This window comes from Rhinopithecus bieti, unplaced genomic scaffold (genome assembly GCF_001698545.2).
Source record: "Rhinopithecus bieti isolate Rb0 unplaced genomic scaffold, ASM169854v2 scaffold_31173, whole genome shotgun sequence".
Lineage (NCBI taxonomy): Eukaryota > Metazoa > Chordata > Mammalia > Primates > Cercopithecidae > Rhinopithecus > Rhinopithecus bieti.
The window spans coordinates 1,206,456-1,232,990 of NW_016813861.1; the positions used below are offsets into that span (position 1 = coordinate 1,206,456).

General features: G+C 42.1%; 1 protein-coding gene across 1 annotated transcript; it reads right to left on the minus strand.

The window, feature by feature from the left end:
• Positions 1-421: 421 nt before the first annotated feature.
• On the minus strand, positions 422-26,327 carry HECA (HECA ribonucleoprotein granule regulator). Its single transcript, XM_017848979.1, has 4 exons — positions 26,231-26,327; positions 12,247-13,287; positions 4,961-5,115; positions 422-2,128 (listed from the first exon to the last, which is right to left on the minus strand). Exons 1-4 carry the CDS (start codon positions 26,325-26,327, stop codon positions 1,964-1,966), a joined length of 1,458 nt encoding a protein of 485 aa, XP_017704468.1. The 3' UTR covers positions 422-1,963.
• Between the last annotated feature and the right edge of the window lie 208 nt (positions 26,328-26,535).

The window sequence follows — 26,535 nt, forward strand, 5'->3', positions numbered from 1 at the left end:
TTCAATGACTTTCTACCTCTTATAGGCATTTTATGCATTTCTTCCCACTGAAAAGTTTTTTCAGATGATCAAACACTAACCTAGATGCAGCAAACCAAATCATCCAAACTGAAAGATAAAAACTATTAGTCAATAACATTGGTTCTTTAATGCTGCATTGTTTCAAACACAACATCAAATACTTCATACAGAACTGAAACTCGGCCAGGCGCAGTGGCTCACGCCTGTAATCCCAGCACTTTGGGAGGCCGAGGCGGGTGGACCACAAGGTTAGGAGATCTAGACCATCCTAGCTAACATGGTGAAACCCTCTCTCTACTAAAAATACAAAAAATTAGCCAAGGGTGGTGGCATGCGCCTGTAGTCCCAGCTACTCGGGAGGCTGAGGCAGGAGAACTGCTTGAACCTGGGAGGCAGAGGTTGCAGTGAGCCGAGATCGCACTACCACACTCCAGCCTGGGTGACAGACCGAGACTCCATCTCAAAAAAAGAAAAAAGAAAAAAAGAACTGAAACTCACTTGCAGTATTGCCTAAATACTTCTGAAAAGAAAAAACACATAGGAAAAAAAAAAAGTATAAACCAAATGAATAATATAAAATGTTCACATCAACCCCAAATTTGGCTCTTCATAAAATGATTTTCAACATTTTTAGCATATATGCACATCATACATGAAATTATGAAATTAACTTTGGAGAAATCATATTCCAATTCTATAAGGGTATGGGATGTCAGTCTATTTAAAGCATTAAAATCTACTGAACCAAAGGCTGTATTTTGGAATGCCCAATGCTCTGACTAATCAAGTTCTATATATATGATCATCTTTTTTCATCAACAGTAAGGTATCATGGGCTTTTAGAATGGTCTATTTTCAAACGTACTGCTATGCATTACAATCATTGATTTTCCAAAACATACTTAAAAAAGAAATAGTAAAATTATTTTCTTCATCATCTTTTCATACTTTTTTTCCCCTTCCTTTTAAGGTCAAATCTTTGATTTTGGAAACTCAGAATTGAATGGGTTAAACATGGCCATAAGTAATTTTGAGGACAATAAGTGTGGCAATTATTGGTTCTGAAGCTCACCAGTTAGATTCTGTGGCTGATTTACCTGTGAGAAGAATATGACACCAAATGACACTTCAACAGTGCAACCTGTAATAAATCATCACTGCCCAAATCATGTTATTCATGGGTTCTCCTTAAGAGCTATTCTACCAACTTCAAAGACACAATTCAAATGATTTGAGTTCTGCCTTCTTGCATTATTTACAAATTCATTTCACATATTCTGTTACAGGTCAGTTTACCTAAACATAATTTGCAACACTAGTATCTTTCATATGTCTTACAATTTGGATATTATTTTCAGCATGAAAAATGAATTGGCAAATTACAATAGCGATAGAAACAGCACTTGTGCCACTTTCAGATCACCTGTCAGTGTGAGTAAACTGCCTGCCCATGTGTGCTGCAGAACACTAGGCTGAGATAGACTAATGCACTATTAGCTCTCCAGGCACAGACTTACATTCACTTGTCACATGTTTTTCCAAAGGCCCAAGGAAGATCTAAAAGAAGGTTTTTAGAAAGTTAACATTTTAGTAAGAGTTTCCTTCCAACCCCTATCAAGCTCTTAGTTTATAACCATAAATTCCTTTCCTAAATCCACCCCATCCTCCCCACCATCTTAAAGCTGCATCAAAGACTCTTGGTAAGAGTGAACCCCGACCCAAATGCACAGGATTACCCATCTGGGCTCTGGTCAAAACCACAGACTAACACTCGGGAATCAAGACAGGGCAAGGGCAGCCCCTATTTCAGTGGCACACATACAACAAAGTAACTCTCCTTTAAATTAGAAAAGAAATTAATGTCACAGAATGTTTCCCTATAAAAGATATGTAATAAAGTAATAATATCAATAAAATAGCTATTACTAAAGCAAAGCTTTCATCAATAAGCTTCAAGAACTTTGAAGGAGGAAAATGGCTTCACGAAGTGGTAGTCCAGGTTCCCACAGTGTGGACACTGCTGGACGTTGCTATATTCTGAGAAGTACTGCATTCCGATCCTCACGTCGATCACCGGCTTCCCACAGTGCTTACAGTTCAGGCGGGCCTGGGGGAAACAGACACCATCAGCCACAACACCCCTCCGCTACCCAACACTTGTCAAAGCCATCCAAACCAAAATGCTGGGAAACTGACCAAGGGGTTCGTAAAGGATCCCTATTATTACCAAAAACAGGGAAACAGGGTATGCCTGAAAGACTCCCAACTTCTCTCCTGATATGCAGCTCTGCTAGTTGTTTCACCTACTTATGAGAAGAAAATTCTAAACTAGTACTGCCTAACTGAAGTTCCCTAACAATCAGAAACCCCTCCCCCTGGATTTTAAGACAGTGGCTGAAGCTGACTTCCCTCACCCAAACCTCCACGAAATTCTTTGAGATTTCATTTTTCATTCTACTCTATATAAAACTTGCATTTTCTTTGATGTAAAAATAAAATTTCCCAAGATACTCAAGTAAAATTAGCAATCCAGGAAGTGCGGTGCTGGTCTGAGGCTTCTGGAGTTCCCAGCACCCTGCATCTTCACTCATGCCTAGCCTCTCCGTAACAGCACAGTCCTGGAACCTTTCAGCAATGGGTCCAGGACTTAAGTGAATAATCAGAAATTAGAAATAAAACAGACTAAATTTAGGCTCATTTTAAAATGTACTTAAAAGTATAATCTCAACTTGTTCTCAAAATACTCCTGGGAGGTAGGTAGTATTAGCTGACTTTTAGATAATGCAACTGAGGCACATGTGATAAAGCACCATGCCCAAGACCACACTTAGAAAGCAGCAAGGCTAGAGTGAACCAAAGCAGCCTGCTGATCCTCAACCACTGCAGGAACTACTTTTCTGTAACCTGACATAAACACTCTTTTAACTATGTAATCTCTCTGATTAAAAGTGTGATTCTGAGCAAACCTGTCTTCACCCTGTTATGCCTTTCTAAGAATCAATTATTGCTTATTTTTGGCTACATCTTATTGAAGACTTCTCTTGATTCATTAGCAGCGTCTAACACTTGTATCCTCACAGATTTTTTTAAATTAATAGTAATCGAACATATTTTCCATTTCAGTAGGGTGCCAGAAAAGAAAGGTCTGGGCTTCAATTGTTTTAAGGAAGAAATACAGTGCATGGTGAATACCAAGAGGCTGGGTGTGGCAGGATGCTATTCTGTTTTCCTTCCTAAAGACATGGAAATAATCTCATTGCCTTTCAATGGTGTATCAGAAAGAACACCAGAACAGGAGTCACACGGTGCAGTCATGGCTGTGACACAATGTATGTAGACCTGGGTAAAACATCCCAAGTTTGTAGGCCTCCACTGTATGAGGAAATAAGGAGGTTGGTCTAGATCCCAGGTCCTTTCTAGTGCTAATCTTCTGAGTTAACAGGTTCAAACGTTCTTTCGCTTCCTTATTTCTTTTTTTTTTTGAGACGGAGTCTCGCTCTATCGCCGGGGCTGGAGTGCAGTGGCCGGATCTCAGCTCACTGCAAGCTCCGCCTCCCGGGTTCCCGCCATTCTCCTGCCTCAGCCTCCGGAGTAGCTGGGACTACAGGCGCCTACCACCTCGCCCGGCTAGATTTTGTATTTTTTTTTTTAGTAGAGACGGGGTTTCCCCGTATTAGCCAGGATGGTCTCGATCTCCTGACCTCGTGATCCGCCCGTCTCGGCCTCCCAAAGTGCTGGGATTACAGGCTTGAGCCACCACGCCCGGCCTATCACTGCCTTATTTCTTTAATTTAAAAGATAATCCTCCACGCTGTGGTGCAGAGGGGAGCTACTTCCTCTGGTTTCTCATGAGCTGGCATTAAGGCATAATAACTATCATAAAATGCTATAGTGAATAACTACTGATAACAGTAAAGATACTCTCTTTACAAAAATCAAGCCATAATGCTAAAGACATAAAACTATACAGTAACTAATAAAGTATGTATCAGCTATTTGCACTACAAACCCAGGCTGGAACACTTTAGAGCAAAGAAAAATTTCTCTCCTGCCCATAACAGTATCAAGGAATTATATAACAAGCTATTTTCTTCCCCAAGCACTTGGAAATAAAGCAAGATATTTCCAAGGATTTTGTCTCCTGTGATTCCATAGGTTATTTGTGTTTTCACATGTGAATACCTCCCTCTTTTTCTGATGACAGGTAAATTTCAGATGTTCTCATAGCATGAGACAATGCCTCCTTTTAGTAGTGCTTTAAGGATTACAACCTCAAACACCTTACAAGACAGGCAATTCCTAGATAACTGTACTATCCCACAGAAAGAAAACAACAAGAAAATCCTGTCTATTTAAGTAAAGACAGTAAAATCCTGTCTTTCTTCCTTTTAAGTAACTTTTTTTCTATTATAAATTTAGTATAAGCTAATCATACAGAATCTTAGAAAATATACTCAAGGAAAAAGAGAACTAAAGGCATCTCCATTTAAGAAAGTGACTTTCTTCCTTTTAAGTAACTTTTTTTCTATTATAAATTTAGTATAAGCTAATCATACAGAATCTTAGAAAATATACTCAAGGAAAAAGAGAACTAAAGGCATCTTTCAGCCTCCTACCTCTGAGACCATCTGGTAACAGGTTAGCAATTCCCTTTTCATGCTCACTTACTTACAAATGCAAGCATATTATTATGCCATTTTATAACCTGTTCTTTTGACCTAATATACTGGAAATGCTTCCCACATAATTATATATTATTCTATACTATCCCTTTTAATGACCGCATAGTATTCCACTAAATGACTACATTACAAGTAGTAACTCAGCCATCATTGCTAGACTGAATTTCTTCTTTATTGCCAGAAGCATCTTCCCTACATTCACTTGGGGACAGAAGCCTAGTATCACCCACTGCTCCCTCAGTGTGTTCAATACCTACCTGACAACATGGAGAGGCAGCCAGGATGTCGTAGGTGTACATAGTGCCCAGCTGGTGCCAGCTGCCATCCCACCGTGACTTACACTTGATGCAGATGATCTTGTGAACCCCTTCCAGGCAGTCCACGCACACCGCATACAGGTGCATGAGTCTCCCTGTGCACAGAAGACACAAGGCTCTGAGTGGCCATCATGGAAATCACGTTTCATCTCCAAGGGGATAAAAAATGTTTCATCTACCAATTATAAGCAAAGATTTTATCTTTTGGATAAATATAAAAAGAAAAATCAATATTTAGTACACAAGCTGTCCTTTCAGGATAATGATGAACTACTAGTTATTGTCAATAAAACATGTATTTTAAGTTCAAGCATATTAAAAACTTGGCTTCAATTTGCTTTTCCAAAAGGTGCTGCTGGACTTACATAATGGGTCCATCCAAATTCAAGTAACAAAAGCCACATATACTCAAAACCAGCCTGTACTGTATTTACGCAGGACTTCCTGCTCAAAACTTTATGTTTAGCATATAGAGACTCAACCAATAACATTGGTCTTGTCACAAGCTCTCACCCCCTGACAAGTCCCATCATAAAAATCAAGTCTGTCTTGGGGACTGATAGCCCAGAATTACACCACAACCAAAATTACCATGTTAACTATCCTTGTTCTCAAAATGCTCAGCCATCACCACATCTAATTTAGGAACCAGAATTGTATCTTTCTTGTAATTTTTAAAAAGAAGTTCAACGTCCTATTCACTGAGCTCTTAAAAGTTACAACATGATCCCCCCTCCATTATTTGATAACATCTTAATGTTTATAAAGGAAAGATGTCATCCTAGTGTATATGGAAGCATCACAGTTTAAATAATTAGGGAAGAGTCAGAATGCCCAGAATCTGCCCAGGCAACATATAACAGCAACATTTCTGCTCTCTGTGTGGGACCCAGGGTGCTTCACCACATAAAAAACTACCATCAGGAGAACACATAATCCTAAGTGGCCTCATATTCAGAATGTGCTGTTCACTGCCATCAGTCAGACTATGGGTCTTCAGGACTCAGTAGTAAGGACCAACCTGCTCCCTACCCGATGGAAAGGTATATATGTTCCATCTACAGTACTTAGGGGAGCCCTTCATTTGCATTTGCTTGCATGACCCCCTTCCTCCTTCAGTGCAAGGACCATGTCTTATTCAACCTTGTAGACTCAGTGACTATCACAATGTCTGGGATGTGGAAAGCACTTTATAAATGTATGTTGGGTAAATGGATTGGGCATGTTAACAGCCATAGACAGCATAACCTTGGGGGCCTTTATGCCCAAAAGGGGAAGGATGACAAGAACTTCTTGAAATGCCGCCCACCTCTGCTCTATGGCATTGAAAATAAAAGAGTCTCACATGCCACATCTACTCTAGCGTTGGAGCATGTTAGGCAGTCCATTCAAGGATCCAGGAGCCACTGGAAACAACTTCATTTGCACTCTCCATCCTGCTTACTCAATGCAATTCCCAAACATTCACAGGTACAGAGGTCACAGCTAAGAAGGGTAAGGGCAGCCTTAGACACAGAAGTCAGGTGTTGCTAACAATGACCATAATGATGAAGACACAGTAATTTTTACTAAGAGTTAACCGAGGGTATGGTACTATGCTACCAGCTCCATGTGAATCATTTCATTTAACCCTAACAGCAACATTACAAAATAGGCATTACTGTTGCTCCCACTTCTGAGAGTAGGAAGTGAGGCTTAGAAGCTGAGCAGCTTGCCCAAGTTCATGAGATAATTAAGTAGCAAGTCCAGACTGATTCATGTCTCTTGGATCCATAACCTACAGGTAAACTCACAGGAACACTTGGTCTGGACTCAGTCTAGATTTGTTTCAATTCTACTAAACATTGTCCTGACCACACAGAATTTTGAATTTCTAAACCCTTTGTGAATTTAAACAAAAAGCCGATTCTCTGGAGAACAATCACATGTGGTTCAAGGTGGTAAAGAAGCCCAATAAGAACTTCTTAATTAGATCAATCTTAATAAATTATTAAAGCTAAACAAAACCTATCTTCAGAGGAAAAGAGAGCAAACAAAGTCCAGAGACAGAGTCCGGGGAAGGCAGTGAGAGGTAAAGGGCAGGGCGAGGGAGTAATAATCCAGAGAGGGCCACTGGACACAGCAAGTACTGCAGCATTGTGTCAGCCCTGCACACTATGCAATCCTGTGGCCTGCAGTGTAGTGTGGCCGTTCTATTGGAGTTGAAAATGCTTTTAAAAACACGTTTCAGTTCTACTAAACATTGTCCTGACCACAGAGATGCACTTTGGGAGGCTGAAATGGGATGATCGTTTGAGGCCAGGAGTTCAAGACCAGCTTGGGCAATAATACAGTGAGACCCCATCTCTTAAAAAAGTTTAAGGCTGGGCACAGTGACTCATGCCTGTAATCCCAGCACTTTGGGAGGCCAAGGCGGGTGGATCACCAGAGGTCAGGAGTTTAGATCAGCCTGGCCAACATGGTGAAACCCCATCTCTACTAAAAATACAAAAAAATTAGCTGGGCGTGGTGGCAGGCGCCTGTAGTCCCAGCTACTCATGAGGCTGAGGCAGGAGAATCACTTGAACCCAGAGGCAGAGGTTGCAGTGAGCCGAGATCGCAGGATTGCACTCCAGCCTGGGCAACAAAAGCAAAACTCCGTCACAAAACAAAACAACAACAACAACAACAACAAAGTTTAAAAAAATTAAATAAGCCAAGTGTGGTGGCTTGAGCCTGTAGTCCTAGCTACTGGAGAAGCTGGGCAGGAGCACTGCTTGAGCTGAGCAGTCCAAGGCTGCAGTAGCTATGATCACTCTGGTGCTTTCCGGCCAGGGTGACAGAGTGAGAGAGAAGAGAGGAGGGAAGAGGGAAGAGGGAAGAGGGAAGAGGGAAGAGGGAAGGGAAGGGAAAAGAGAGGAGGGCAGGGGAGGGGAGGGGAGGGGAAGGGAGGAGAGGAAAGGAAAGGAAAATGGAAGAATGCATGGTCAGTAATTGGTGATTAAAGACATGATTTACATTTTCTTACTACAAATAAGACGGCATGGATTTCGCAAAGATGTGGCAATAAAAATGCCGACATGTGGTCAAGGGCTCACTTGTGGCAATGATAACTTCTCTGGTAATAATTAAACACCCTGATCTTCAGGTTTTATATCAAATGTTCAACTTCTCAGTATCTTTGTGGTGCACATCTAATGTGTGCATTATCTATTTATGTATGTCTATGTTTTGATGTGTATACACACACACACAAGTACTCAGGCCTAATTTTTACCTTTCTTCATCTGCTCCTTGCAAAGTACCCTCAAGATTTGGTCATGGGTTTATCATATCCTCCTTCCTTTTCTTTCTCTTTTCTTCCTATCCAAGAGCTCTTCTACCCTTAGGATTTTAACCACCACTGTTACAAACTCCCCAGTGTTCAACTCAAATGCTTATTTTTAACCGTGTCTGCTAGACATCTCCACACAAAAGTCCCAGCATCCCTTCAAACCCAACACTCACGAACCTCATCTTCTGCCCCCAAAACCAGGCCCTTTCCCCACCTTTACCTACCCATCTCCTTTCTCTACTCTTCCACCATTTATCTGGTCTAGAAACAATGTGAATTTTGTTTCTGAATTCACAAGCTGTAATTTTTCTTTAAAATAACCTCTTGACAATATCCCCTCCCTTCCATTCTGTCCACACCTTAGCATTCTTTTATATCCTTGCATCTAGACTACAAAGTCTCAACTCTGTCTGTAGATCCCACCGCTTTCAAACCCCTTTCCTGTCCCTTTCCTCCATGTGACTGCCTGCTTTAAAAAAACATTGAAAACCTGTCCATTCACATTCATAAAGAACATATAGCAAAGCTCTTTATTATGGCTTGAAAGTACTTCTGCAATCTATTCTCTCCCTATCTTACTCCTTTCCCACTCTAGAACACCCTTGGCTCCAACCAGTTCTCTCCCTATCTCCTGATCACAACCTGCCCTTCTTCTTTTTAACCACCCTTCCTTTGCTTGCAGGCACTCCCTCCTCATCAACAAATACCTGACCTGGGTAGACCCTCTGCTTACCAAGATCCAGCCCACCTTTTGACATCAGCATTCATGCTGCCTCTTTTTATGAACCAAGCCAAAGTAGTCCCTTCCTCTGGAAATTAAAGGATACTTAATGTACATCATATCCAGGTGTGATACTAGAACTTGAAGCCTGGTAAGTTACATTTTATAAAAGCATCTTATCCTAAGATTATAAATTGATGACAAGCAAGAACTGATAGTACCCAGAATGTGTGAAATCGTAAGTTTGATCAACTGATGAATGGATTACATAAAAATAATTTGTCCATCACAGATAGAAAAAGAACACTACTATTCTCATATATGCTGTACCCATATTCATCTTCATAAAAAATGTTTCAAGTTTTACTATGGAGAAATAAAGGTGTTTCCATCCACTTCCCTCTAAAATTACCCCCAAACAGGATAAAAAAACAAAAACACAAACTCCATCATGAAACAATGAAGTTATTTCAACCCTGAATCAAACTATATGAAGTCAGAAAGTAGACTGAGGGATAGTAAATGGTTAAGCTCTGAAACTGGACAAGCACTGGGGAGTTTTAGGGAGATCATAGGGAGCAATAAATTACAACCAACCATAAATTTTATGCAGCACTTTCCATCAAAAAGCAGAGTATTTCAGCATCATCTGAACCTGGGCTAGACTTAGGACTTATGCTGATGAACAAAATGTGACAGGAGTGATGTTACTCAGTTCCAAGCTTAAGCCTCTAGAGACAGACTCTGCAGCTTCCACTCATATCTCTTGAATGCTATTCTGAGAGCACCATGTGAAAAAGTCCAAGCTAGCCTATTGGAAGATGAAACTACCTGGAACATAAGACAAGCCATTCCGGCTGAGGCCCCCTAAGCCAACCTAACTGTCCTAATCAATCCACCCACAGAATTGTGAGAAGTCATTAAATTATCCTTTTAAACCACTAAGTTTTGGAATGTTCTGCTTTATAACAAATGCTAAAAGATATAGGGTAAAGTTAGTTACAATTCTCAAAATGAAAGAGACTACTCTCTGCAATTTCAGCTCCCTTTCCTTGCTCAGAAAAGTAGCACAGGAAATTACATACATGAAACAAGAAGAGCATGCTATTAAAAGGAGCTCTTGGAAATTAAAAATGTAAGAACAGAAAATTTTAAACTCCGTAAAACACCAAAATAAAAGTCAAGGAAATTTTCCATAAAGCAGAAAAAAGAGATGAACAGGGCCATGTATACATTTATTATATATCCTTTATTATATATAAAATAAAGGAGTTCTCCACTCCAACAAAAGATAATCTCAGGGGTCTAATTTCTGATTAATACAGAGTTTCACAGAATTTTTTAAAAGTGAAAATAGGGTAGAGGAAATTACCAAAGAAATAATACAAAAACAAATTTCTCCAAATGGAAGATGGTAAGTTTATAGAGCCAAAGGGCCAAGAGAGTGCAGAAAGCACAACAAACAGAGAAAACTATGTAAAAGAACAGCACATGGTGAAATTTCAGAACATTAGGGATATATGAAGAAAATCTTAAAACCTTCATGGAGGGGTGGAGATGGAGGCAAAGACAGGAGTAAGAGTAACATCAGACCTCTCAAAATAACGACATTGTAAGATGGGAGACAGTAAAGAAATGTCTTCAAAATTCCGAGGGGAAAATATGTATAACTTACAAGACTACAGCCAGCTAAATAGCAATGGAGAGTGAAGATAAAATCAAGATATTCTCAGATGTTCAAAGTCTCAAATCACCTATTCCCTTTCTCAAAAAGCTCCTGGGGGATGTTTCCTAAAAGCTGAGAGAATAAACTGAGAAAAAATAAAATACTGAGATCTAGGAAACAAGATTTTAAAAAATAGGACAGAAATGAAGGCATTCCTAGAAGGACAGCTATGTGGTACATCAGGTCCTGAGTGCACCAGGACAGGTAGAAGCAGGAGGGTAAGAGTCTCCATGAGGGGTATTTTCAGGGGCAAAATTTTTTTTTCCAAAAAAATCTGACAGGTATGTGGAAATGTTTTTGAAAGATGGTTTGTAAAGCTGCTGGAGAGTGAGAACTAGCCAAGGTTATTTAAAAAAAAAAAAAAACTATGCAAATGAAAATAATCAATTAACCCTAATAAAAACAAAAGGAGTCCTAGAATATACGGTACTATATAATAAGAAAAAACCCCATACTTCTTGGCTGAATATTAAATATATATTCACGTTAGTAAACATTAAGGATTTAACCAAGAATTGTGGTTATCTCATCCTGGGAGGAAGGAGGAGGGGATGCACAGTCATCCACCTTCAAAGCCAGTCAATAAACAGATAATATGTAAAACTGGAGAATGAAGACAGCAGTATTTACAATCATGATGTTAAAAACTTGAAGCATAAGCTAAGATTTGAAAATGTTTGTCTGGGTACTGACACAGCAGGGTTGGTGGGAAGGAGACAGGTGGGGATATATCATTTTTACAACAAGCTTTTTAGCACACATTTAAAGTATAAACATGTTATATGTGATGTGTCTCACCTTTATGGAAGTTCAGTAGTTGTACATGAACTGACAGATTTCTTATACTAACCAACCTCATGTTATTCAATTTATGGCTGAAACGTACTAAGTCCTTACATGTCATCCATAGGAATAATAAGCTTCCCCATCGCCCCTCCCTCCATCCACCACCACCACCAGGCTAATGCCTGAGCTTTCAATAATCCTGTTTACCTTTTGCTGCTATCAAGACAGTCTCATCTTTCATAAACTTCAAAATTAATTCAACTAATCTAAAAACACCTTGGCCCTTTTCTGACCACTGCTTTTCCTCACTGTTACAAGGATCAAAGAGGATGTACGGCTAGTTGGACCCATTAAACAGGTTTACAGTAAGTGACAAATATGCAACAACTCCACTAACTTCCTTCCCCATTATGCAAAACCACATGCCAGCAATCCTCTCTTCAAATTACAGAACACACACACAAAATTATCCACTAGGACAACTGTACTTGGTACTGCGACATCAGAGTAAAAATTCACCGCGTCACTGGGTGAAGCTGAAATATTCAAATGTTACCTAGCACCTGACTAGAACAAAGAAACAACATTGGTGAAAACTAAGCCAAAATAGAGCAATCCGTCTTGTTTGCTGTTTGGTTTTTAACAAACAGAAAGCAGGCAAGGTGAATTAACACCTATACCTTGAAGGTGACAAGGAACATCATATTCGATCTCATCATGTCTCGACGGGCTTAGGAACAGAGTTCCATCCACCAGTGGGAATTGTTCGAACACCGGGAGCGCCCGGTGGCACAGGGCACAGTTTACTACGTTTCTGTGGCTGGCACTGAGCGCGGCCAGAATGAACTTCCGCAAGTCCTCCCCCTGGCCCACTTGGGCATCGTCTTCCATGCGCACGTGGAAAGTGTTCAGCTTATGCCTGGGGATGTGAGTGAGGAGCTCGGAGAGGTCCAGCCGCCGAAGGAACTGCACGGGGGTGTCGAAGTGTCCCCCCCTGTGAACTGACAACCCCGCAGGGCTGTAATCAAAGTGGGCATTTCTGAACACATGGCCCCCGGCCATGGCCTTCTTGTGAGGCTCCAGATGGATGGCGTTCTTTAAGAACTCCCCGAGGTATCTGGAGGAGCGGGGGCCGCTGAAGTGGGCGGGAGAGAGGATGGAGTAGCCTGTGGGTGGGGACTGACCCGGGGAGCCACCGGGGGAGCGGGCACCGTAGGCCGCGGCACTCACTGCCTTCTCCTGGGAGTTCTGCCGGTCCATGGAATGCCGGCGGGGGAGGTCGTGGCTCGGGCCTTTCTGGGGCTTATTTGGCGGCCTGCACTTTTTTGCCTCCTCCGCCGCCTCACCAGGGGGCCTCCCTGTGTTCTTCTCGGAGCCAGACTTCTTCTTTTTCTCGTCCTGCATCCGCTTCACCTGGTACCAGTCTGTGTCCTTCTTCAAGTGGCCCTGGCCACAGCGGCAGGAGCAGAAGCGGAAGGCCAGGTCGTAGCCCTTCTTTGTCCACATGTTCTGGCGGCACTGCTTCTCGTTCCAGCTGCGCGCACGGCCGATGCAGTTGAACTGGACGAGGATGCTGCTCTCCCACTCGTAGAAGCACTGCAGGTGCATCCAGGTGCTGCAGGGGCAGTGCTCGTTGTTGCACACCACCTTCTGGTAGTCGTCCTTCTCCAGGTCCACCGGCCTCCCGAAGCTGCAGATCAAGGGAGTGGCACATGGGGCTTCTGGGGGAGAAATAGAGAGAGAACAGATTTCAGGTTTTTGGATTAGGGATACTCAACCTGTACTTGCAACAGTATGGTGTAAAGTTTTTCTAATACATGAATATAATGAAAGGCAGTTCCAGGGTTCCTTTAAAGATGAATCACTCCAGTGAACCAAGGAATAATATGATGAAGCTACTTAACCAACCAGTCCGGTGGAATCTCTAAAAAGGGCCTTCAAAGCCCTTCATCCCGACCTTTAGGCTGTCCTGAATACCAGAAAGATGCTGAAACATAGACGAACTCATGCCCATTTCTCGTCTAAGGTGGTCTGACACCTAATGTCAGGGATATTGGATCAAACTAATTTGTTGGTTTAAACAAAATTACAAAGACAGGCTGTGAAGGAAAAAACCAGAATTCTTCCAAAGCTATCAGGACAGGAAGTGGGAATAACATGGTTGTACTCTATCTTAAGTACATGTCCCACACATGGTGCAAACAGCCAAGCCGGTTCCCAGAAGACAGAAAGTAAAATCCACTAACCCAATTCTTAAGAAATAAACATGATTCATGGATATGGGAACTCCACTGATTCCTTATAGCTATTCAATGATAACTGAACATCTGAACTTAGAATTTATTTCTAAAATGTCAAAAAGACATGATAGAGTCAGTGAAAAAAAAAACAAGTGGTTGCCACAGGGGGTGGGGGATGAGCAAGTGAAACACAGAGGATTTTTAGGGCAGTGAATCTATTCCTGATACTATAATGGCAGATACATGTCATTATACATCTGTCAAAATCCATAGGATGTACAACACCTAAAGGGAACCCTAATGTCAATTATGAAATTAAGTGACAATGATGAGTCAATGTAGGTGCATCGATTATAACATATGTACCATTCTGTGTTCATAGAGGGGGAGGCTGGAGGAGGGCAGGAGGTATATGGGAACACTCTATACTTCCAGTTTTTCTGTGAACTTAAATCTGCTCTAAAAACTAAAATCTGTTTTTTTAAAATGAGAAATAAAAGGACATACATGTGTAAGTCCCAGTTCCATGGGACACTAGCTGTGTAAAAGTGAACTGGTTATTTCATCTGTTTAATCTTCAATTTCCTCAACCCTAAATGGGCATAATTATAGTAGCTACCTTATAGAGATTTTCTGAAGATTAAATAAGAAATGCTTATAGAGTTTAGCACAGTACCTGGCACATAAAGGATTATTAATGTAGTTGCTGCTGTTCTTGTCGTTAACTGACTGTGACACAGCTTGGGATATTTTTATTTATAAAAGAAGCTGTGTAATGAGGTGGCCAGAGGTGGAAAGGGGCTAAGGCAGAGATGGCAAAACTCACCCAAATATGGGGCCAAACAGAGAGACTGAGAGTCTCATAGTGCAGGACCAAGGAAGCATACCTGTTGCCACAGGCCCAAAAGAGTGGCTGCCGGTTGTATGAGCAGGGGCTGGTGCGGCTTACAGGCCAGGATGAGAAGAGTGCTTCAGGGAGTCACACAACTAACAGGCTTTCCCACTTGTGTCTTGGCATTTCTACAATTTTCAATACAATTCATCACTCCCTTACACTCTTGGCTTGCATTTCCGTAGTGTTTTATACCATGAAGTTCTTTTGCCTCCTGATCCCCAAAGTAAGTACTCTCCAGGACCAGTGCTCAGCATTTCTCTCCTAATCCTCTAGGCAGAAGCTAAAAACTACATCACCACTTCTTAATGAGGGCACTATTATTAAGTGCCCTCTTCCTGTAATCTGGACAATTCTCTTCCTGTAATGCACTGGACGGCCCAGTCCAGCACGCTGCAGGAAGCATCACTGGGCCTGAGCACTCAGTATCTGTAGCCCACCTACCCCACCTTCCCCATCATGATACCCCCAACGTTCGTAACACTTTCGAAGAGCCCCTTTGGGGGGCAATACTACTCTTCCAATTGGGAACCACTGGGCTTGGTCATGAAGCAGTTTAGATTATGTGTATAGATGACAGAAGCTAAAGTCAGACTCCCACCCTCAGAGTTCTGCTCTAGAAAGCTTCCCCGGTGGCAGAGTGGGGCACAGGACTGGAAGTAGGGAGGCCAGAGGGAGGGTGCTGCAGGTTGAGAAATGATGAGTGCCTGTGCTTCAGAAGCAGCATGAGAAGATGCAGAGAGAGAGAGAGAATGCTGATGGACAGCAATGTGGGAGCGGGGCAGGGAGGATGAAGAAGCCTTAGGGCTGCCCTATTTAAGACCCACCGACTTGGAAGTGCCTGTGCACCACGGAGGTGGAGAAGACATGAATTTGACTGGAGTTCAAGACAGCTAGAGCTGTGAATACAGATGTGGAGTCACTCACCCACAGATGAAGGTCAAATCCCTAGGACTAATGAGATGCCCAGGAAAAATGTGAGGAGTGGGCATAGACCAGAGGCCAGGAAAAGAATCCTGGGATGCAAGGACTGGAACCAAGGCTGGAGGAGAAGATTCCCCTGCAGAGATTGGTAAGAAATGAACTCAGAATTTACTGAAAAACAAGTCAGGAGAGAATTACGTCCAGGCAGTCAGGGGACAGCGCAGTGGCTCACACCCGTAATCCCAGCACTTTGGGAAGCTGAGGCGGGTGGATCACCTGAGGTCAGGAGCTCGATACCAGCCTGGCCAACATGGTAAAATCCCATCTCTACTAAAAATACAAAAATTAGCTGGGTGTAGTGGCACACACCTGTAATCCCAGCTACTCAGGAGGCTGCGGTGGCAGAATCGGGAGATGAAGGTTGTAGTGAGTAGAGACTGCGCCACTGCACTCCAGCCTGAGTGGCACAGTGAGACTCCCTTTCAAAAAAATAAAGAATGGAGAACTGCAAAATGTCCCAGAGCACCAGGTAACATCAGTGCTTCTCCACCTCTGCACTACAGACATTTAGGCTGGATCATTCTCTGTTGTGGGAGCCATCCTGTAAGATGCCTAGCAGCAACCTCACTGTCCATCTCGCAAAAGCCAGCCCCACTCAGTGTCTCCAGGCACTGCCAGGTATCCCCTAGGGGGCAAAATCACCCCTGGTTGAGAACTCACAGGATGCAATAAGCCTGAAAAGTCCCAACCAAAATAAGCAGTGAGCCAGGGCACTGTCTCCTCAGGGATGATAGAGGGCAGGCAGAGGTGGACAGTGAGGTCAAAAGGCAGAAACAGGGAGACTCTAGGAAACTCTTTCCAAATGGTAACTGTAGGGCAGGGAAAGAGCATGGGCAGGGACAGAAGACAGCAGAGGCTGAGCCTTAACCATGTTCATGAGCTCAGGGAATGCAGGCCAAAACCTCAGGACAGCTTAAAGACATACGAGACGGAACAAACCATGTGACTCCTCTACTCAACAACCTTCCCAACCTTATCCCTGCACACTGAACCACAGACACAACATTCCACCAAATCCATCAGCAGTGGGTGGTGGCAATGTGGACCCATAAAGCCTGTACAAATATCAGTTCTGTCATATGTTACAATTATCCCCTTCAGGTGTGGGATTCCAGGGCCTTGGTAAAATGGCCCTAAACCAATTTGTCTACCTCTATGTATTAATATTTGATCACCGTGGCTTCCCCTTAATCTTCATTTGTCCAAATCCCATTCAGCCACTGACAGCAATTCACAGTTCAGACTCCGCAACCAGACTGCCTGTGTTGGAATCCAGGCAGGACCATTTATGAGCTGCATGCTCTTGGACAAGTTATTTCTCTTTGTGTCAGTTTCCTCTGTATAAAATATAGAAAACAACAGAATGTACCTTCAATGGTTCAGAAGAATGAAATGAAAAAAACTATACACATGAAGTACTGAGAAAGCACCTGGCATCTAGTAAACTTCCTCTCCACTCTTAGTGCTTCAAGGCCCACCTCTCTATACACCAATTTTACCAGGATTGCCCCCTATCCTGAGTCCAACCCTTCCCCTCCCCTCCCCAATGGTCTGGCCCCAATCTTACTTGAGTCCCTCATCGTGGGGACCCTCTTCATAATCCTCACCAGCTGACAACTCAGGAAAGGAAGCCTTTTACTCATCTTAGTGTTCCTGGCACCACTGGGCCCAGGCTTTGTACAACTCCAGTGTTGAATGAAGTCACATTAAAGACACTGGCTCACCAAACCCGCACATGACAAGAGGAGCAGAAGGGAAAAAGAGAGCTGTAATCCTAGACAGACAGACCTGTTTGTACTCAAGCACACCAAAAAGAAGTAGAAGAGTGGTTGAAACTGAGTAAATTCACCAGTCACCTGGGCTGTGACTTTTAGAGGCCTTTAAAATGTTAATTGGTCAATTATTAAGTGTAGTTTTTTTAATCTTGATCCTTCAAATGAAGAGCCTTGAAGTGAATGTCACTGAAATGTAACCACAATAACCAAATATTACTAATCCAAGACCAATAAAATCAAATTAGGTCAAAGGAAGATCTAACTAACATTTGCATTCACAATATTCCAAGTGTAAATGCTGAGACTGACTTGATATTTCTTTGAAAAGTATTTTCACATTAAAGAAAGGTGTATTAAGAGAGGAAAAATTCTGTATCTTTTCAAAAAGCAGCAAATATATCATTTAACCAATACTGAGCACTTCCTACATGTCAGGTCTTGAGCTAAGAGCCCTAATGGTCTAACAGAAGTGCATGCATGGAACACAGACGAGGTACCACAGCTGTGCCCGTCCCTGTCCCTTTTACAGTATTTGTCATGTTCACAGCCATGCTCCACTGTTTCCTAACCAGCAAGCCTCTTCCTTGTATAAAGAGCCCCCACTCCAACTTGCCAGCCCTGCTTGTTTACAGTCAGCCACTTTGATGTGGCCTTGCGGGTAGGCTTCAAAAATAAATACAAGGCCAAGAGCATGTTAAACATGCCCAGCAATATGCACAACAGACACCTCACCCTATTACACACCAGCAGGGTGAGGCTCCCGGGGAGACAGGCAAAATGGGGTAACAGGGTGGGCCTCGGGAATAGTCAGAGGACATCTGACAATGCTTTTGCCGAGGTGTGTTGGCCTCTAAACTCGGACAGTATTTCCTTCAAGGTCGGTTCAAACATACTTTCCTCCCTCATTAGCACTGCCCCCCCGCCCCCCCAACACACACAACACACACACACACACACACAGTCCAAACTGGAAAAGCAGCAGGAAATAACAGAACAGAGGTGTTTGGTGCCAGGTCTGCTCCTGATCAGTTGTTTGACGTTGAGCAGTTTTGTTTCCTCATCTGTAAAGTGGGGATAAAATGCTTGCCCTTTTCAGCTCATGTACATGGAAATACTTTATAAAGTTCTATAAAAATGTTTACTTATATGCTACTTCTACCATAATTTTATACTGGTGTATTTCACTCCCCAGATAAATGCAAACTGCTCCAATGTTTTCTACTTTTTCTAATGTTTTAAACATGCCACACAGTAGCTGTTTAGAAAATAAGTAAGTATGGCCAGGCACAGTGGCTCATGCCTATAATTCCAGCACTTGGGAGGCTGAGGCCAGAGAATCTCGAGGCCAGGAGTTACAGAACAGCCTGGACAACATAGTGAGACCCCATCTCCACAAAAATTTTTAAAAATTAGTTGGGCTCAGTGGCATGTGCCTATAGTCCCAGCTACTCAGGAGGCTGAGGCGGAAGGATCAAGCGAGTCCAGGAAATTGAGGCTGCAGTGAGCCTGGGCAAGAGAGCGAAATGTCTCCAAAGAAAAAAAGAGAATAGCAGTCCCACAAAGGCATGAATGGAATATAGATTGATCTGATACAACTAAATCTTCAACAGGAGAGATGGGAGAAGGGTATCACACACTTGTGCTACCAACTTCCCTTGGGGCATTAATCTAAACTGTGATAATCTAACAAGCAAAACAGAAAAATGCTCCTTTACACAGAGCTGGCATTGTTTTTAAAAAGTATATAAACCTTCTAAGGCCTGTATTTTAGGTTCATCATCAAGTATTCAGTACCCAGCTTGTTTCTCCTGTTCAAGTTAAAATAAACAGGGTTCATGTGATTCTGGGCAAAAATCTCAAGAGTTCAAGTCTGGACAACAGAGTAGCTAGGCTGAAGTCACCTGGGCCAAGACTATCTTGTCTCTCCAGCTTTCTTACCCTGCATCCTGCCCTCAGCACTTCAGAACTCTGTGCTCCCCACTTATTGAAAGAGGAGGATCACACTGATTGCCCAATGAGCCCAAATCCCCTGACAACCTCACTCACTGAGGAGCCCCATAAACAGGACATTGCTATTTTCAGCTTTTTAACTGTGAGTTAAATATTTTTATCCTCCTTAAAATAGTTGCATCATAAGCAGGTGGGGAGTTGGGTGGAACGAAGGTAAGGAGGGTCTTCTTAAGTCATACGAGGCTTTCCAGGCAAAATCTAAAGTAGGGACGACTTAGTCACATTCATCCATGTAAACCCACCACTGTGTAAATAAGTGTTTAATAAATCTTCTGACGAAGGAAAGACTGACCCAACCAGACTTAGTCCTCTGGTTGTGACCATAGTGCTAGAGAGAGGGTGAATCCATGGGGAGAACCAACCCAGCTGCTGGGGAAGCAGCTACAGAGCTCCAGCCAGGTCTCCCAGACTCAGTCCAGGCCTTCTCTGTCAGGACAGAGCTTGGCCCTCACCCTCACTTCCTCAAACTAACATCACCCAGGTACCTTTTTTTTTTTTAAACGAGAAAAAAAAGGACATGTATGTGTAAGTCCTGGTTCCATGGGATACTAGCTGTGTAAAAGTGAACTGGTTATTACAAATGTAAGGTTTCAAAACTGTTTTATTAGACCGCTGATTATTCCTCTTATGTGGAAACAAATCCCCTTGTTTGCAGAGAGCATGGTCCTCTTAGGGTATGAATTTCTGACCAGTGTCCTCCATCTCCAGCTTCCAGACTCCCGACTATGGGATATGACATAGAGCCAGCCTGCCTGGATGTGACTCAGCTCTGCAACTTATTAAAGACCTTTGGCAAATCACCTAACTTCCCTTTGCCTCTGTTTCCTTACCTGTAAAATCCTGTAAAATGGCAGAAATAATTTTTTTTTCAATTTTTTTTTTCTGAGATGGATTTTCGCTCTTGTTGCCCAGGCTGGAGTGCAATGGTGCTATCTTGGCTCACCGCAACCTCCGCCTCCCAGGTTCAAGCAATTCTCCTGCCTCAGCCTCCTAAGCAGCTGGGATTACAGGTATGTGCCACCATGCCTGGCTAATTTTCTATGTTTAGTAGAGACAGGGCTTCTCCATGTCGGTCAGGCTGGTCTTGAACTCCCGACCTGCCCACCTTGGCCTCCCAAAGTGCTGGGATTATAGTAGGCATGGGCCACCGTGCCTGGTCCAGAAATAATAATATTAATACCCTAATAACTAACCCTAAAGGGTTGCCATGAGGAATAAAAAAGTTATTAAAGTAGTTAGAACAGTGCTTGGCACGTACGCACAAATTTTTTTTTTTTTTTTGAGACAGGGTCTTGCTCTGTTGCTCACACTGGAGTGCAGTGGCATGGTCATGGTTTACTGCAGCTTCAACCTGCCAGGCTCAAGCCATCCTCCCACCTCAGCATGGGACTACAGGTGCTGGGACTACAGGTGCACACCACCACTCCCAGCTGATTTTTTTTTTTTTTTTTTGAGATGGAGTCTTGCTGTGTTGCCCAGGCTGCAGTGCAGTGGCGTGATCTCCGCTCACTGCAAGCTCCACCTCCCGAGTTCACACCATTCTCTTGCCTCAGCCTCCCAAGTAGCTGGGACTACAGGCACCCACCACCACGCCCAGCTAATTCTTTGTATTTTTTAGTAGAGACGGTTTTTCACTGTGTTTGCCAAGATGGTCTCGATCTCCTGACCTCATGATCCACCCGCCTCAGCCTCCCAAAATGCTGGGATTACAGGCGTGAGCCACCGTGCCCAGCCCCAGTCGATTTTTATAAAAAAAATTTTGTAGAGATGGGGGTCTCACTCTGTTACCCAGGCTGGTCTTGAACTCCTGGGCTTAAGTGATCTTCCTGCCTTAGCCTCCCAAAGTGCTGGGATCACAGGTGTGAGCCACTGCACCTGGCCAAGCACTGTTTAACTATAAGCAATTGTTAATAAACACCATATCACTTTATATTACTTGTCATAAAAATCAAGGGATTTTGAACAAGTTCAGAGCAAAGTCACAACCAGGAAGTGGCCATCCATCCTCCTTTCTCCACGTTAAGTGCAAGGCTGGCTAAGTCTACCAGGAGTTGAGCACTTCAGTATATTCACCCCTTCTCATTTGCCCCCTTTTGCTACATGCAGGCACACACCTTCCTCCACCTGTGCTTCACCTCAATCCTGTCCCAATCCCAAATCCCTTCCACATCTTCCCAAGCCCAGGGAGGTGCCAGCCTCTCTTAGCTGGGAAAGTACCATCCTGCTCTCTGCAGCCCTCTATATTACTCTTGGGCCAAATGTTGCCACTTGCATGCTCTCCCAACTTACACTTTTGTCAATCATGACTTTCTATGTGTGCTTTAGGCTTATGAGGGTCAAGAAGTAGAGTGCTTCTTCACAACAAAGCAGTACAGCATGCATAAAGTAATTCACTCAATATTTACTGACTAGTTTCAAAGAAATAGAAGGAAAAAGAGATCTTCAAAATTATCTTCTTCTAACCCCGTGAAGATGTTCTTCCCAGTGTCAGACAAATAAGTACTCTTGTTATATTGTCAAGAGGCGTGTGAACCAGAGCAGCTCTACCTTAAAAATGAGCTGGGTAAAATGAAGCTGAAACCTACTGGGCTGCATTCCCAGATGGTTAAGGCATTCTAAGTCACATGATGAGACAGGAGGTCGGCACAAAATACATATTATAAAGACCTTGCTGACAGAAACAGATAGCAGTAAAGGAGCTGGTCAAAACCCACCAAACCCAAAATAGCGACGAGAGTGACCTCTGGTCATTCTCACTGCTATACTCTCACCAGCACCATGACAGTTTACAAATGTCATGGCAACACAAGGAAGTTACCCTATATAGTCTAAAAAGGGGAGGCATGAATAATCCACCTCTTGTTCAGCATATCATCAAGAAATAACCATAAAGTGGGCAACCAGCAGCCCTTTTATTCCTTTACTTTCTTAATAAACTTGCTTTCACTTTGCACTGCGGACTCACCCTGAATTCTTTCTTGTGTGAGATCCAAGAACCCTCTCTTGGGGTCTGGATCAGGACCCCTGTCCTGTAACAATAGGTTAAACCTAAGCCATCTTTCCTTAGCATGGGTAACAGAGATTCATGAAGCATGACTGCATTTTATTCATGGGACGTGGTTCTGAAGAACTTACATAATTCAGAACAGATTATTCCATAGTCTAGAGTATGGGGAATGCACACTCAGAACACAGACACGTGCAGTTATTGTGCTGTATTTCTGCTTTACTCATACTTTTTAATTCTATCAGCATTAACTCTCATACTTCTGAGTTTATTTCATAAATTAACAGCGTGTCATGTCCTGGTATCTTTTATCATATTTAATTTCTGTTCCAAAGTTACTGATTTCCAGGATGTTTTTCAGCACCAGTATTAGCACACTTAGGTGATATTTTGAAAGCTACAGGCTGGACACAATGGCTCACGCCTATAATTCCAGCATTTTAAGAGGCCAAGGCAGGAAGGTCACTTCAGCCCAGGAGTTCAAAACCAGCCTGGGCAACATGGTGGGATCTCATTTCTATCAAAAAAAGAAAATACAAAAATTAGCCTGGTGTGGTGGCGCATGCCTGTAGTCCCAGCTACTCAGGAGGCTGAGGTGGAAGCACTGCTTGAGCCTGGGAGGCAGAAGGTGCAGTGAGCCAAGAACATGCAACTACACCCCAGCCTGCACAACAGAGCCAGACCCTGTCAAAGAAAAAAAAGAAAAAGCTATAATAAAGATTATAAATTATAATGGTGAATGTAAAAAATAATAATAATAATAATACAAATGTCACCAAAATCCTTACAGAAGTTCTAGCAACAAGAAGAGTTCACATAATACTGCTACAAGTTACTATTTCTGTTTATAAGAAAATAAAAACATATGAGCTATAAACATATTTATAAAATATAAACATATAAAATATAAAAAATATAAATGATGCCACTGAGTAAGAAAGCATTTTTATGATTCAGTTGACCTTACAGCTTTGAAAATACGAAATGGCTTCACACATAATTTGGGAAAACATGCTTATTGAAATTTTGCACACAATGTGAAGCTTTTATTAATATTATTTGTATGTGATTAGTTGAAATTTGCATAATTCAATTTGCATATAACGGGATCACACTGTACTGGAAAACAAATTAGCAGGCTGCCTTTTCTCTTGTTTGGAGATTTAGATCTTGAGGTACTAAATCACTGAAAACTACGCAGCATCCTAGCACGAACATGCACTGCATAATGTGCTCTGAAGAAAATATAGATTCAGGAGCTCTTGGAACCAAATCACACTATCATAAAATGGGAAGAGGACTCCAGACTAAGCATATGTGTTAAATGTATGTGTGTATATGTACATGTGCATATACAGTCATGTGCCATATAATGACGTTTGATTCAACAATGAACTCCATACACAACAGTGGTCACATAAGAGTGTAACTGAACTGACAAATTCCTATTGCCTAGTGATGTCCTAGTATACCTACCTCATTTTTCCCTACATTTAGGGTAGCCTAAGTGTACAGTGTTTATCAAAGTCTACAGTAATGTAATGTCCTAGGCCTTCAGATTCACTCACTGACTCACCCAGAGTAACTTCCAGTACTGCAAGCTCCTTTCATGTGTAAGTGCCCTACATGTGTGTACCACTGTTTATCTTTTGTACTGTATTTTACTGTGCATTTTCGATGTTTCTGTATGTTTAGATGCATAAATACCATTGTGTTCCAATTGCCTACAGTATTCAACAAACCTGATGTTCAGGTTTGTAGCATAGGAGCAACAGGGTATACCATTTGGCCTAGGTATGTAGTAGGCTATACTTTGTACAAGTACACTCTACGATGTATGCCTTTTGATGAAATAACCAAATGACACACTTCTTAGAATGTATCCCTGTCATTAAGCAATGCATTCATGTATATGTACAACTGTGGAGAAACTGTCCAACCAGTTGTTAAACAATCCTATTTTTAAAGACTTCATGTCAGTCTTTAGTGCTGTATTCCAATATTATCCTTGCTTAGGAAAATAATCTTGATTTTGATTATCCATATTAATGTCCTCCTTTGTCAGCACGAATATTCAAAATGTGGCAATACTCAAACCTCTTTATTCATAGTTTATCTATGTGATTTTCATTTACCATGTAAATTACAACGTAGTGTCCCAAATGTTGGACCTGCTTCTTCTCCCTTGATGAGCTCCAAAATGGTGCTTGGAGGCCAAAGGCCATGGCCGATTTGGCCCCTTCCCCTTACCTCTGAAATCCCAATGACTTCTGCTGAAAAGACTAATGACTTTATCCCTTCCCTAGTCTGCCCAACAGGTAAAGCATATGACTGCATGATTAAATGGCAACATGGGTCATCTGTAGACCAGTTACTGGTTAGAAAATACAACTCACAACTCCCTGCTGTTCAAAATCTTCTAAAAGCTCAACTGATAATAGGTGATATGATGTCTACATATCCCCTAGATCAGAGTTCCAATGGGTCAGTTTGGCCTGCATTGTGTCTTATTAAACCAGTCCAGAGTTTTTGTTATGGAATGTGAATCAGAATGCTGTTTTGGTACAGCACACATTCTCCAGGTAGCTAGGACTCCCTCTCCAGCCCATTCAGATGCAGTCTGTCCTCCATGTCTGTGGGTTCTACATCCATGGATCTGACCAACTGTCAATGGAAAACAAAAATGGATGGTTGTGTCTGTACTGAATATACACAGGTTTATTTTTCTTGTCATTATTCCCTAAATTTACAGTATAACAACCATTTACATACCATTTACATTGCTTTGATACCACAAAGCTAGGGAAAGCGGGTGGGACTAACACAAGTTAAAACGCCACAGCTCACTGTTTTTATTATGATTCAGTCCTTTCTCTTCAAAGAACGCTCTTAGAATTACTGTAAGCCTTTGGTTAATTTCCAGAGTTCTGAAAAAGTTAATTTTGGTAATTCTTGCCAGTGTTCTTATTGCTCTCATAGAGGAGCAAATTTCTGGAGGGCCTTACTCTGCCATCTCAGAAGTTCATCTTAATAAAAATTTAAGTTTATATATATATATATTTTGTTATAGGAAAATATGATAGGATGATCAATAAAATACTTTTAAGCAGGACAACACCCTGTCTTAGGATCAAATTCTGAGTACAAACTGAATGGAAATAAAGAAAAGAATGTAAAATTTCTATTATTTTTTTTAGGCCGGGCGCAGTGGCTCATGCCTGTAATCCCAGCACTTTGGGAGGCTGAGGCGGGAGGATCCACCTGAGGTCAGGAATGTTCAGCCTGACCAACATGGCGAAACCCCGTCTCTACTAAAATTACAAAAATTAGCTGGGCATGGTGGCACATGCCTGTAATCCCAGCTACTCGTGAGGCTGAGGCAGAAGAATCACTTGAACCTGGGAGGCGGAGACTGCAGTGAGCCGAGATCTTGCCACTGCACTCCAGCCTGGGTGACAACAGAGCAAAACTCCATCTCGAAAAAAATATATATATATTATATTTATATATATTATATATATTATTTTTTAAATGGATGATAATGGTTACCAAGTTACTATGATAATTAGGATTCTGTTTGCATAAAAGTAAACGACAATGTTTATAATGAACTGGAAACTTTTCATTGATCCTCAGCATCTATTTAAGCCTTTAAAAAACTGGGTGTGACAACTTAAAAATGTACAAGAACCCTGTTTTTTTTTCTAATTCTCTTAGGAGATACACAGCAAAAAAAATAGTTTGATTGATTAATACCTTCAGATCGGCATTCTGAAAACTTGACTATGATCATGTCATACACACATTCAGAAACCTCAGAAACTCGGACTAATGCTCCAAGTGCTTGGGTCATGTTCAAGGAGCTCCTGTAATTAGGCCCCAGCCTTGCTTTTCCATGTGATCACCAGCTACGGTAAAGTCTCTGCTTCAGCCTTGGCCCATCCCTGTGGCTGTAACATGGAAATTAGATGAGAAGAGATGGGAGTGGACAAAAAAGTTAATTGCAGCCCACTGATGCTCCACACTGTACCTCAAATTCATAGGGTGTTTAAGAATCATTT

Bases quoted from the DNA above. Each gene is read 5' to 3' on its own strand.
- HECA (XM_017848979.1), bottom strand. From the start codon at position 26,327: ATGACCCAAGCACTTGGAGCATTAGTCCGAGTTTCTGAGGTTTCTGAA. The intron at 13,288-26,230 runs GTATTAATCAAT...TTTCTCCCCCAG, and splicing joins TTCAGAATGCCGATCTGAAG to AAGCCCCATGTGCCACTCCC. The intron at 2,129-4,960 runs GTAGGTATTGAA...TGTTTCCCCCAG, and splicing joins CTGCCTCTCCATGTTGTCAG to GCCCGCCTGAACTGTAAGCA.